Genomic DNA, 14,797 nt, shown 5'->3' on the forward strand with positions numbered 1-14,797 from the left:
AGCCCAGTTATTATAATACATATAATGAGACATGCAAAGTAATTAATATTTTTGAGAAAAGCCACAATTAAGACTACGAAAAGCTTTTGTTCTCTGCGTTGTGAGATATTTATGGGGGAAAATGAAATATCTCTATCTAAAAATCAGTTAATAGGCACGAAATATTAAAACCTTCATGTTGGTTTTTCTTCCCTTGTTGCTGAAGAGCCCGAGGCAGTTCCAAGTGATCTTGAACAGGGAGAAGTGTCTGCTTCCATAGGCACCCCAGAGAGGTCCTTCTCCTCCGGGAGACCCGGGCCCAGACCAGGGAGGAAATGCCAGCAGAGCAACAGCGCCAGCTCCTCAGCTCCTCTCTCTAACGAGACCCAGAAGAAAACCGCAAAGGTGAAGGCTCCATCCAAAGTCAACACTCAGCTGCAGACATCGTACACATCCCCTGCCTATGGAAAAGTCCTTTCGGTGGATACCTACAGTGACCTGTCGGGTTCCTTGGGTTCGTTCATATCCAGCGAAAACAGCGGCTCAGGAAAAATCAAGCCCAAGAAAGGTCGGAAAACTGATGAGCATCAGGACGTGGGGGTGGCCACCAAGGGCCAACGAAAGCAGCCCGAGTCGGAAATTCTGATCAAGCTTGATCACGAGGGGGTGATGTCCCCGAAAACCAAGAAGACAAAAGCCCTGATGATGATGGAAGATCAGGGCCTCACGGGCAAGAAAGACAATAAAACAGTGATGGGCATGGCCTACTCACCAGTCCTGCCAGCTGACACCAAACAGAAGTCTCCCAAGCCCAAAGCTGGGGAGAAGCAAAGTCCAAAGCCCAGCACAGTCTCCACCTACAGCATTGGGAAGCTGGGGAGCAGCGGGGATGGGCTGGTCAAAGTGAAAGAACCAGAAGTGAACGAAGAAGAGGAAACGGACAGCAGCAGTACCACCACCACCACCACCACCACCTCCACCAGCAGCAGCAGCAGCAGTAGCAGCAGCAGCAGCAGCTCGGAGTCTGAAGGGGAGGAGGATGAACAACGCCAGGAGGCGGGAGCACAAGAAGACACAAGCTCCTCCAGCTCCAGGGCATCCAGTCCCGCATCCTCCAACTCCTCCAGTTCCTCCACCAGCAGCTCCTCATCTTCATCCTCCTCTTCCAGCTCTAGCTCGTCCTCTTCCTCATCCACCACGGATGAAGACTCCTCTTGCAGCTCAGATGAGGAGACTTCAGCCTCGCCCCAGTCGGTCTCTACCACCCAGCAGGCCCACCCTCAAGCGGACGACAAACTCTCTGGCCAGATCCTGGCTCCCTCCCAGTCCCGTGCCAGGAGCCAGAAGCAGCAGCAGCAGAAACAGCAGCAGGGCAAGAACCGCCCAAAGAAACGAGAGGGTATCCACCTGCCCACCACCAAGGAACTGGCCAAGCGTCAGAGACTGCCTTCGGTGGAAAACAGGCCCAAAATTGCTGCCTTCCTGCCTGCCCGACAGCTGTGGAAGTGGTTCGGCAAACCCACACAGGTACGCTTCTTAACGACAGACAGGTTTTTATTATTGCTTTGCCTCCAGGTAGTATAAAACCATAAAAAAACTCTCTCAGACGTGCTTATTAAATTCCCTCCTAAGGCATTGATTCCTGTCCATTGCCAGAACGGTGTTTTTCCTCATTTATTGGGATTAACAGCTCACAACGAGGACAATAGCCTCTTGTCATTTCCTGTCTTCTTATAAAAAAAAAGATCTGCTGGTGACGTTTGATGCTTTCTGCTTTGCAGAGACGAGGAATGAAGGGGAAGGCTAAGAAATTGTTCTACAAGGCGATCATGCGGGGCAAGGAGATGATCCGCATCGGGGACTGCGCCGTGTTCCTGTCTGCGGGCCGACCCAATCTGCCCTACATCGGACGGATCCAAAGCATGTGGGAGTCCTGGGGGAACAACATGGTGGTCCGAGTGAAGTGGTTTTACCACCCAGAGGAGACCAACCCGGGGAAGAAACTGCACGATGGGAAGGTCAGTTCGGTTTCTAAATTTAGCTCGAACGTTTCCATCAGTTAGAAATTCTCAATTGGAATGTATGTGAAAAAGCGAAAGAATATAAGAAATATATTGGATAAAGAAACACAAAAGGTTAATTTAATCTTGAATAAATATACTCTTTTTTTCACTGCTGGGCTTGTGCTGACGACTTCTCATTAGCAGTTGTGAATAAATCTATGAATTTTATCTCCTCGGTTTAAATGGAGACCTGTATAATCCTATTTCCGTCTCGTTGTCAGAACTGGGATCAGAAATCTGGTAGGGGTCTCCCAGCAGCCCTCCAGGCATCAAATCAGAGAAAGGACTTCATGGAGGTGAGAGTCGTTGTAGTCCCATATAATGGCAGCTCTGCATATTGTAACTTATTAAGATCTGGGAAGTTTTCTTGCTTAATTCGAGTTGTCAAGCAGGGTCAAGGACTTCTTGGAAACATTAGCAAAGGATAAAGTTTTCTGCAGCTTCTTTAATTATGTAAAACCAAAGCGAAAACTTGTTAATTTCAAAGCTCGGCATGTGCCAGATATTTATTTTTCACATATTTTAGCCAAACACATTCCCTTTAGCTGTGAAAGCAGAGTTGACTAAGTGTCAGCGATGCATTTCACAGCAAACAAATCTGTTCTCCTCTCCGGTCCATAGATCGGTAAGATTGGCTGTCCAGTCATGAATCAGTGGCATTGGTGCATAACTGTGTGCAGGAAAATTAAAAGTTCAAACTGTCTTTTCTTTTCTCCCCTGTTCAGCGTGCTCTGTACCAGTCCTCCCACATTGATGAGAACGATGTGCAAACCGTCTCTCACAAGTGTCTGGTGGTCAGCCTAGAGCAATACGAACAGATGATTAAAACCAAGAAGTACCAGGACAGTGAGGATCTTTACTATTTGGCAGGGACCTATGAGCCCACAACTGGCATGATCTTCAACACCGATGGCGTTCCGGTTATATGCTGAACTGTCTTCTGTCAGTCTTAGGGCCCCTTGGCCCACAGCATGTCCAACATCTAAAAGATGTGTGCATGTTTTCAGGAGAGAAAAATACATTGGCATCTCCTTTGGTGAAAAGAGCTTTGAAGACAAGCAGTGTTAACCTATTTGAGAACTTCAGTGACCTTCAAGGCTTACCGATTTAACGAGCAGATTTGTAAAACACAACCGGCGGACAGCATTGCAACCATGAATGCATGCATCCTTCAACAGGAAAGTGAGTCATGGCCGTTGGCTCTGGTGGGAATGATCTGACGCCTCAAGAAGAGCTTGCCCTCAGTGCAAAATAACACCGTCAACTCGAGATGTAGAATTGGTGTGACTCTGAATAAAAATCAGGCCTATGGCAGCTCAAAGCATATCTATTTTGAAGTAAGAGCCCACAGAGGCATGATGACATTAAAATATGGAAGCTCTCCTTCTGAGAGGCCTGTTGCCTGACTTTTCAAAGAATAATGACAGAACACAAAAGAAAGTTTTTAACCAGATCCCAGAGCTGCAAACCTGACCTGTGGGAAAAGAGAGTTTTGCGCTTACATGACATGTGGGTACAAAAACTGCGAAGGCAGGACAGAATCAAGGTCATACATTCGCTGTCTGCAGAGCTCTAACTGTGGCGTGAGGGCAAAAGGGGGGCATGGCTGGAGAAAGTGTCGAAAACCGTCTATGAGGCAAAGTGATCTCTGTTCAGCCGACTGCTTGCTTTTGTTTCATCGAATATGCCCCCACCAGCTGCACACACCACTACCAGCAAAACTTCAATTAAAGATGACACCGTTCATAAGGGAAATGGTGCAACTCAGAGGCCATAAGGTTTGCTTGTAATAATCCTCAGGCGTTCCTAGTACCGTGCTTCTAAAGCAACTAATTAAGGATGACAATACACATTAAGACAGAGAAAACAAGCCCACCAGGAAAGATGACATCATCGTCCTGCAACCCTCTAAAAAAATCTATCATGGTGCTTTAAGTCAGAATGGTTTCTGTAGAGTAGTGACAGATTTGGCCTTGTCATATCTAGCACTTGTCTTTCTGCCACTGGAATATACCATCACCATTGCCTGTCAAGGCACTAATTTGAGATTTTGGGGCAGCGGAGGAGAAGCTCTTCAAGCACTATAAAAGGAATTAAACCAGGACGTTTTCCACAAGCCCTAGTGCAGACAATTGATCGACAAGCTGGACTGTTCTTTATTTTATTTGGTTTGCTTCTTCCCAGCAAAGTAAAAGCTTTTCGATATTCACATGGACATGGCTGAAGGAACCACATCTAACGGCAAAAACAGTGGTATTTCATTTTTTTTAAAAAATGCTACAGAGAGAGCAAAAAAAACACCCTTTGCATGACTCAAGTTGAACTGGAGTTTTAAGGGATCCCAATATTTTGTGTACATTACATATACATATAAATATATATATCTGAAATGATTCTTTTACGTTCATGTACTATATCTTTAAGTAAAATTCATTTTTTAAAAAAAAAAAAGAAAGAAAAGCTTTATAAAACTGTGAAATAAAATGTTTAAAAAGTCAGGAAACTTAAGGTCAAAGTTCTATTGTTTATTCTTGTTGCCGGATCTTACTTAAGCAGCAAGTCGATGTGCATGATTAATCGTTTTAAAGATTTAGAATACGGGGGTGGGGGGGGTGTGTTAAAATACTAACAGCATTTTAGTTGCTATGGCGGGTGATGAGGAAATGCTGTTAACCGAGAGCACTTATCCACTGCCCATTGCCTTGTGTAGAAGAGAATGATTTAGACAATCGAGCAGGAGAAATGTTATGCTGTTCCATTACCTGTATCCACGAGTTACAGGGCTCTGTGTGATGGGATTCAATCTGTTTGTGCTTTTCTACCGGTCTTTCACCACTGTGCCATGTATGGTTCATTCCACAGCAGTATAGAAGTGACAAGAGGGTTTTGTAAACGCAGCTTGTGTTTTTCCACTGAAAGGTTTCACAATGGCGCCCAGCCATTTCTTTTTCTTTTTGTGTTATTGCGGAAGCACTTTTCATAAATAACTTTAGAGTAAAAACAGCCAATGAGTGGTGGAAACACAAGCCGGTCATAAAATGGGGATGAATTCCCGCCTATTTGCTGATTTTTTTTTTGTTAATTGCGCATTATATATAGCACTTAAAAAAGGTATGTCTCAAATTTACCACAGTATTCCAAGCAAAGATGATTGTAAGACCAGTTTCTTCATTCACACCAGTTGATCCTTGTTTACTGTATTCTAAGCAAAGGCTTCGCTGTTGTTCTCTGAAAGTCTTGTCATTTCGTATTACTGTGGGAACCAGTTTCTGTGATTGCTGCTCTACCCAGGACGATCAAATCTACTTGACTCTTAAGCCTAACCCACTACACATTTGTCCTTAAGTGACTGAACAGTCTTCTTGGCTATGTGTATGTCCAACCTTCAATCACCCAGCAATGTGTTGATTGTGACTTGTTGCAGTTGCTCTCAAATACAGGTTTCTGTTCCTTTGGTTCTAAAGCAATTTTAATGTATAGAAAGGCTGTAATGACAAAAAAAAGCTGGAGATTTCAAAAGGTGAAGCACCGCCATGCAGCGAAATGGAGAAATCATTATAACTGCAGTCGCACTAATCAGGCATTCAGACCAGAAAGGCAGTTCTTAGCACTGGACGTTGTGATTGAAATGACAAGGCAAGTCAGGGCATGCGTGTCCTTTATCAGTTTCAGTAAATGTCATTTGCATCAAGTTAAACAATGTCACCACATCAGATTTTTAGAAGTGTTTTCTAAAATGTGTGCTCATCTGTCACGTTCTAAAAATATTTTCCAGCTCGCTTAATACCGAATTCAACTTTGCCTCGCTCTATTATTTGAACTCCAGCTTTCTGGTAAAGAGTCATTAACGTACATAGTGTTGAATCTCAAGGTTGTTCACTGCTTCAGATGTTTACCTTTGAAGACAAGCCTTTCCTTGCACTTGTTTGTGGTTATCTTGTGAAGTTCAGGTTGCCAGTGTCCTTAAATTTGATGCCATGTGTATTCCCAGTGAAATGCATGTTAATTGAAGCAATTAATCTTAATTAAGGAAATGGACAGTCCAGGATTGTGAGACCAAGTTGTATTTTCAGCTCCATGAAATTGTAGGGGTGCTCCCCAGTTTGGACATTTAATCATCGCTAACATGTATCCACAAGCTCATTCCCCTAGGTCTTTGTCTTTTCTGGCTGGTAATCAGATGTAGAAACACTAATGGAGACATTCTCACATGTGAACATTTCTTCTGTTTTACCAAGCCCTTGTCTTAGCAGCACGGACAGTGAACTGTACCTGAAAAACTTAATTAGGGTTTAACCCTTTACTAGGGTTCTGCTTCACCTCCAGATCTTTCTTTTAAAAAAAGATCATAATCTCCGTGAGAATTCCCTGGTTAAATCAAGGTTAGATAACGGGGTTAATAATAAAATGTCTTCATTTACCCATATTCTGTTTAAATCACATTATGTATTCTGTTGTAATGCACTTATTCTTCTTTGTGGCTACGTAAAAGTGTTGTGCTTCCCAGTTGTTTATGCAGAGATACCCCTCGAAACGGCCAGGAAAGGCATGAGGGAAGCAGATTAGTGTCGTACCAAAACCAACCATGAAAACGGTGAAGTGTTACACAACAAGGTGTGGAATGCTGATATTTCCGGCCGTTTCTCTCGACCAGGCTTTCCGGAAACACTTTTATTGGACTGAAACTGTTAGTTACACTGGCAAATGACAATGCAGAAATGAGGGGGACCATGCGGAAATCACAACGGTTATTTAATGAAAGCAAAATAAAACGGCATGCCAAAATGGCCCCAAAAAAATGACTGCTTCTCCTCTGGCATCAAGCACAGAAGCTAACAGCTATAGCCACTCTTTGTTCCTGACTCCCGAGTCTTTAAAATGGACCCAAAGAAACTTGTAAAGGTGCCAAATTATGTAGATTTATGGTATGAAATATGGATTTGGATTCTTGATGTGACTAAAAGCCTTACAGGACCTAAACGGTAACTTTTCATCTACCACTGAAAAGTTTTCATGCTTGTATCTGATTCATTCTTCACTTTTATGGTTTGGGTTTTTAGCTGCAGATCTGAAAAACATAGTCTAATGTTCACTACAAAAGCATAGCTGCAGACTATCCAAGAAAAATGCTTTGCTAAAACAGAACTACAGGTAGATTGGATGTGAAATAGCCTTCGATAGTTTTCACTGGAAAAGCTAAGAAGTCAAACAAGAACCTAATGCAAGCAAGGCTAATAGTTCATTACTTATAATTATTTGACCATACATTTGTGCAGCACAGCAAAGTGGGTTATGAATTGCTCACTATTTTGTTTTATTTACCCCACCCCCCAAGCTACAGAAGAGGTGGTCATTGTCTAAACTGGTAAGCGTTGTTTGAAAACGTTGAGTTAAAAGTCGTCCACCAAGCACTTAGATCAGTCCCAAAACCTTTCTTTCCTTTTTCCAGTAGGTCATTTTCAGTTGTCTGGAAATGCAGGCTGCAGTTGCTCTGTGGTACGGCTTATCGGTTTCCTGTTTTACGCTGTAAGTCACACTGTCACTTCCTCTGGCCTGGCAGGGCAACAGGTCAGAGAGTGCAAATACATTTTAACTGTCACACTCGGTATCACACGAATTAAACCTCTGGGCAGAACCGGAGAATTTGAGGCCCCTTCATGAGCTGCTGCCTGTATTGGGTGGATACACAGCTGGAAAAATGCTCTTGATTTTCAAAAAACTGAAGGAAACGAAGACAATCATATAGTGGATTTGTCTGCCAGTAGCCTTGCTTCTTCAATCTTGAGATAACGGGATCCCTGCCCTTAAAACTCGGGAGGGCAGGTACAGCAGTGTTCTGCTGGTTACGCCAGTTTCGCTTGGCAAAAATACATTTTTGAATGTATTTTGTTGTTTTCCCCAAATGGAAGGCTACACTATCCTCCCGTAAGTGGGGAAAGAGAGGGGTCCGCTATAACCTAAGATTAGAAACTTCACGTTGAAGAATTTGAAGTCCCATTACCAAACCCAGAGTGTGGGTACGGTCCATTCCTGGCACAGTGCCAATTCAACACATTTTGACGTTGTGCTGCTTGCCAGTGTTGGGTGTGCGCATTGAAACGCATTGCTGATCTGAAGCAGTGAACCAGGGACGTGCTTGATGGATATTTCCAGGGTTAGTGTGAACAGCTGGTGGGCCTCAGACTCTCCGCACATAACTGCTCCCTTCACAAGGTGCGAGTGCAGTTACTGCCCTTGGGATAGTGTGAACTGTGACGTAATGTAAAGCACGAAATCTGTATTAATACATATGTATGTCTGTGTGTATGTTCACTCTCAAGTCTATTGTATTAAGATATTGGATTTTTGTTCTTTTTGTATGCTGTTTCCTCTTTATGTTTGTACCCGTCCCCTCCCCCCACCCAAACAGAACAATCTTTCTCCATTTTTGATGTGCAATACTGCTGATTGGGTCCTCAGAGGTAGCTGCTAGTGGGCAGACAACTGCTTGTAAGATGAAAAGAGTTAAAAAAAAAAAGGAAGAATTTTCTAAAGGGTTCAGACGGGAGGCTGGTCCTCCTTCGTCTTTGCTCTGTTGTTCCTTCAGCATCCGAAAGGTCCTGTATGAAAAAGTGTTACAAAATACTAAACAATTAAAAAAAAGAGCTTATTTTGGAAATTTAAAAGTCGAGATTTTGTAAATGATTCTATTTGAGGGGAATATCTGCTATGAATATCTTACTTTGTATAAACATTTAATCGTGTAAAAATAATGAACACAAAAAAAGACCTTGAGAAAAAGCCCACAACAAGAAACATTAAAGTGGGGTTATGTGGCTCATGTATAAAACTCACATGTGGAACTTTTTTATTGATACTACAGAGTTTTACAAAGTGTTCCTTTTAAAGCATTTTAGTAACTCGAGATTTTATAGTTTATTCATCAATAAACTGAGATAAAATGAACTGTTTGCGGAGTGTGTTTTTTCCCTTCTTGTCTTGAGCAGGCTTTGCCCACATGTTGAATCTAAAAATTGATTTTTCGTTTGGCCTCAAAAGTTACAGCTGTGATGTAGTAATGCTTTGTAATTCTTAAGCGCTTTTCAAAAAAAAAAACTCAAAAAGAACTGTATGGCAGGGGGCGTAGTACGAAAAAGAAAAAAAAGCGCGTTCATCCAATCAAAACGAGAGTAGAACTAAATTATACAGTAAAAGCTCTAGTGAAAAGATAAGCCTTTAAGTGAGTTTTACGAATGTCGACAGTCGCAGTCTCTCGGATGGATTTGGGCCGCAAGTTCCACTGAGGTGGTGCTGCACAACGAGAAAGCTTTATCCTCATTGTTAGGAGCCTTGCCTTCAATTGAGCAAGAAAGACCTGAATAGGCAGATCTCGGATTAAATGTTGGGCTGTACTTGTGCAATAAACCTTTAAGATAATGTGGAGCTAGACCTTGCAGTGCTTTATATGTGAGCTTACATGTAACATTCTAAAATCCTGGGTAAGCAGACAACCACTCCTTATTTTTCTTCCCCCCACACACACTGTTGCAGGAACACACTGCAGATTCGTCTCGACTGTCTCCAGCTTGCTAGCAGGAAGGCTTTGTAAAGTCCAGATGCGGTTTACTTGTATTATACACCGACACCCTATTGAAAGCCTTTCTCACAAAAGTGTGTTTAACAGAAGCTAGGACACACAGTATGACTTTCTAGTATGATCGCGCGAAGCAATTTTCTTTTGCCGTGACAAAGCAAGCCTTTACAAAAGTGCTTTGAAATCTGGAGTCTCATATGGTGACTTCTTTCTGTGAAGTTCAATTATGTTTGACACTTCTGATTGCAGATTACCATATTCTTTTGAATTACTGTCTGAGGGGCAGTATCGTCTTGTTGTTTTTTTACGCTGGTAACTGAGGAGGTGTCCTTGGTGTACAATATGAAAGGAAAATAATCCTTCAGAGATCAGGTCTGGATTTCAGCTTTAGTTAGAAGCACACACATCCCTTTCACCTGGCTGAATGTGCCATAACAGAACACTGGGGGGGGGAATAACTTTGGTGCCCAAAGGGTGTAGTTCTTGTTGGGTAAAGTTATCCATACCTTTCTTTGTACGTTCTGTGGTAAGTATATTAAGAAGAAGAAAAAATGTGAAAACGATGAAAACATTTTTTTTTAATTAATAGCAATTGGGTGCTCATGCTAGTTTTTTTCTAGCTGAGTGTCCAGACAATCTGTGGAATAAAAAGGGGGAGTCCCAAATGGAAAAAATATTACAGAACGCCTACCAGTTTGGATTAAAAACATTTCAATAACATCTGTACATACATCACCCGAAAGACACTCAACTGTCAGGGAGTGCAAGGCAAGACAACACCCTGGTTAGGATGCCAGTTTGTCACAGGGCCACCACTACATTTAATGTTCAGCTCTTTCATAACTCCTTTTGACATTATAGTAAGATTTTGTGATGTTACACTTCAAAACGAAATCCACTGGTGGGGGGGGGGTCACGTCGGTGTTACTTTCTAATGTACAGCTCTACATTCTGGCATGTACAGGCTACTCAAGCAAATGGACCACTAAAAAGACAAGTCTCGCTTCACGCTCCACTATCGAAAGCCATGTGCTGGCCCAAATCGCATTACCTGCATTAGTCAGATTGAAAAGCAAAAAAGCATTACAATCAAATCACTCGAACTCATCGTGGGGAATCAGTTGTGCACAGATAACCCGATTCCTACTGAAAATATTATTTGTGGTGGCTCACTGGAGCCATACATTACGCTTCTAAAACTGCAGCTGAAAAGGGACTGTTGGCTGTTAATCCTAGTGTTCGTTACGACTGTACTTTGGGGGAAAAAAAAACCAAAGCACTGTCTTGATTTAAACGGTCTTTACTCAGGGCAAGATTGCCTGCTTGACCACAGCACTCCACAGCACAAAAGTAAAAGGAAGTATCCTGACTTTGTTAGATGCTGTGCCTGTTTCCTTATGAAGTGCAGCTCATTTGAAAAATATAAAGGAGATTTGGCTCCAACAGTTTCGAAATGTGGCTGGGACATATTTCAGATCAGTAGGGGTATGAAGACATTCCCATTTTCAATTAAATCCCTGTTCCACTTACTCAACCCCTTATCCTGGAGCTGTTATACTTGATATTAAAGGATGATGAAGTGTCTTCACAGGAGCGGAAATTTTCCCATCATGTATTAAGCACGGTTTCACTTTGCTTATCCGTGTTCTGGCCGAAGAAGCAGCTCGGCAATGCCTGTATGCATCCCAGAAGAAAGAGAGTTACTGGTAAGTACTCGATACCAGGAGAAAAGCTTTCCTTTCCTAACCGACTCAACTCAAACGCCACAGGGTAAACAATTCAGTATGATTTGGCCAGTAAAAGGAAAAAAAAGTTTATTAACGGCGTAAAGTGCTTTAGATTTAATGAAATGGGTGTAGGCACCTATGGCAGAGTATAAATGATTGTGTAGTTAGGTCCTGAGGGAAATCAAATGGGACCAAGTGACAGGTTGAGGCAGAACTTCTGCATCTACCGCTGCTGTAACCCGTACAGCTTCCCTATGCTGTTTCCCACTGCGCCTGCTGTTGATATTCCCCATTACCGTCATTATTCAGTTTCATTTCTTAACTATTTCATGGCCATAGCTCTTGGGTATAACCAGCTGAATACGTTAAAATGAGGAAATATGAATGTTGAAATCACAAGGTCATTTAATTCTTGAGTGCTGCTTCAGAAGAGTGATTCCTCATTTCCTGATACCTGCTGTATTAATCTAGTAGGTTAACTGACCACTGGTTGCTAATTCCTAGGATGAGGTTAGTGATTAGCATCAAACCACAATTAGTTCTTAATTTTCCATATATCCTCAGTCAAGTAAATGCAACTTAGTGGGCCTAAGCAATTAGACGTCTGTAGAACATACAGTAGAGTTGCTTTTTTTTTTCAATGAGAGCCTTTGGAGCATTAAAAACAGTTACAAGCCAAAAATGGTTCATTTGTCCCAGCTAGCTCATCTGTCTTCTTGAGTAGCTAATTGGTCTCAAGATCTCATCCAGTCATTTCTTGAAGAAGAAATGGTTTTAACAATATGGCTGAAAAATTTGTTCTCACCTATGTATTAAAAGTGCCCTTTTCTCAGTTTTACTGTATATGTAGTGTGTGTAGTCAATTGTTTCTACTGATATTCTGTGATTTGTGTTCACTGTTGAATCTGTCCATTGGTTTAACTTTCCAAACTTAAAAAAAAACAACCAAAATTGAGAAAAAATTGAATACTTCAATTGGGTATCCCTGTAGTCTTCTCTGTTAAAAAATGTTCATTTATTTTAGCCAGTCATTCATTTCAGTATGTTAATATCTCAAATATATTAATATATTTTAATATCACCACACAAGCATAATATTTTTTTTCAAAACAGCACAATAATTAGCAAGTTCTTGAGCAATTTGTGCAACTGCAGATACATTTATGGTCTGTCTACAAACTTCTTAACCCTGGAAACAGTCCAAAGCAATTATTTTTCTTCTCTCTGTTTTATGGTATCAATTAATTAAAGTAGCTAACTAAGTACAACTAAACTGCAAGTACAACTGCATGATGTCCTGGTGTGAAAGTCATTCTGCACATTTGATGGAAAGCTGAAAACTTAAAGCACTAAATTACTATATTTTTGTTAGTATAGATACATCCACTAGGCCTAGAACCTTCAAAGTAACACTGCACAACAATATAACTAATAATTTAATGGAAAATAATTGTCATACATAGTATATATTATTTTAATTAAATTTATATATTATATATAGAACACAACTCTGGCAGTGATCTCTTTGGAATGAGATACTGCTGTTCAAGCCAGGGAAGAAATTATTGCTTTAATATGGATACCACTTTTCATCTGTAAGGATACAAGGCACTTTATATATAAGAAGGATCCGCTTCATCTACGACTGAAGCCTGGTTGACAGCAGCCATTGTGCCCCAGCAGCCCAACTGCACAGCAGATCAGGTGGAGAGGGGAAACGCTGCTTCTCCAGCTGAATTAAGGGGGAACTTTTGGAAGGGTGGCTTGTACAAGCTCATAGTGGAATTTAAGCATGACACCAGGGTTAACAGCCCTACGATAATGAACAGAGTCATGGGAAAGGAGGAATTGATTACTTTTGTCTGTGCGGATAGCTGAAGGTCCTTAACTGTGGCTTTGATTGACCTGACCTTTAACACAGAACTATTTACAAACACAGCAAGTCGCATTTATGCTCCCTCCACCCCCAAACTCAGCTAGATTCCAGTCAAACAGGTTCAAACGTAACAGCAACATCGGGCCCCTTTCGAGTTCACTACCTTCAATCCAGCCTGCCGTCCGGCTCCAGTACAACCATACGCCTGCATGGCTCGTCGTGAAACCTGTCTAGTGATTTGTGCAGCGGTGGTTTTGACAAATTGATCCTGTGCTTTGCACTCTTCCCTCCGCTCCTACAGATGTAATAGCACTGTAATTTAGAGCCCTCTTTCCACATGACTCTGAAACTTTTACACGGCTTTGAAATTGTGGGCTATTACTGTAAAAAAAAATGTAAATTCAAACATCACTCTCTTGTGGTTCTCACGACAAGGGCAGCCTCTGCGCTTCACATGTAGTGTTCCGAGAAGCATAATACACAATCTACTCTAATCAAGGACTATTATCTTACAAGAGGTAACTGAAAAATAAAGGACATGTTTTGGCAGTTCCCAAGGCAACCAGATTTAAAAGAGTAAAACATTCGATATCGGTAACTTGTTGTTTACAAGCGACATCCAGGCAGGAGAGAGAAAAAGGAACACTAACACCTTCAGCATAATGGTAAAAGCACGGTTTCGGGTTTCTTACTGTTGAAATAAGCAAGGCAAAGTTGAAGGGTTTTTTTTCCTTCCGATGTGGCCTTGAACCTAGCGAATAAAGACACACTTTCAAAATGTATCCCTGCTTGCTCAGTCACCGGTAGAAAAAACATACAGTGGCTGACAGCGATTCAAAGTTCCAACCCATAATGAAAAGGCTTTGGAGAAGCTATAAGCATCATCGGCATCTGGAATACGTGAGTCTAGCACACCGCTCACACCTTCAAAGAATCAGTTCTAAGAACTGTTTCACAGTGTCTTGATTAAAAAAAAAAACACTGCGTCAGCATCTGACAATATCCTTTTTATCTGGCAGTGCACATTACGTTTAATATACCTTTTATAGATCATACCATCTCAGATTGTATATCTGAATGATAACAATATGGCTTCAAGCTGGGCTTTGATGAACCTTAGAAATGAACAGCAAAGAGTGGTTAGGTGGAGGGAGTTTTCACTTAGACCTATCAATGAACTGCAAAGGTAAATGAACTGCAAAGAAGTAGCTGTACAAAAAAACATGGTTAATAGTGATATAAGATGTATGCTTGATTCACAAAACAATACTGCATTTCTAGCAGAAAGCATCTGAGTTCCACATGCCTGTAACCTTAGGCCTTTAAAGATTTACATAGAGCACACCTCAGTGAGCCATTTTTTTAAACAAATTTTTGTTGTTCCCTGTGCCAATCGAGATGATTAACAAACAGCAGCCTTTTTTTCCCCCTACAAGCTCAGAGCTATCAAGTAGCATGCACCTTTTGTTTGTTGTTTAATTTACTATTCAGGAGAGCTTTCATTTTCAGATGATTACAAGTCAGGAAAATCAGAATGCATGAGGTCAGCATGTATACAGGGCATCACGTTACTCCGATG

At 41.6% G+C, this 14,797-nt stretch overlaps 1 protein-coding gene across 7 annotated transcripts in view; it reads left to right on the forward strand.

Annotated features, from left to right (window-relative positions):
• The window catches only part of tnrc18 (trinucleotide repeat containing 18), an 85,441-nt gene extending 76,454 nt beyond the window's left edge, over nt 1-8,987 (forward strand). For all 7 annotated transcript variants that reach the window (XM_088937061.1, XM_088937065.1, XM_088937066.1 and 4 more), the window contains exons 27-30: nt 206-1,506; nt 1,761-1,997; nt 2,264-2,338; nt 2,768-8,987. In XM_088937061.1, coding sequence (XP_088793187.1) covers nt 206-1,506; nt 1,761-1,997; nt 2,264-2,338; nt 2,768-2,974 — 1,820 coding nt within the window. In that variant the 3' untranslated portion in view covers nt 2,975-8,987. The remainder of the gene's footprint in view (nt 1-205; nt 1,507-1,760; nt 1,998-2,263; nt 2,339-2,767) is intronic.
• Nucleotides 8,988-14,797: the final 5,810 nt, after the last annotated feature.

The sequence above is a fragment of the Atractosteus spatula genome, chromosome 18, assembly GCF_055471065.1.
Source record: "Atractosteus spatula isolate fAtrSpa1 chromosome 18, fAtrSpa1.hap1, whole genome shotgun sequence".
Classification (NCBI taxonomy): domain Eukaryota; kingdom Metazoa; phylum Chordata; class Actinopteri; order Semionotiformes; family Lepisosteidae; genus Atractosteus; species Atractosteus spatula.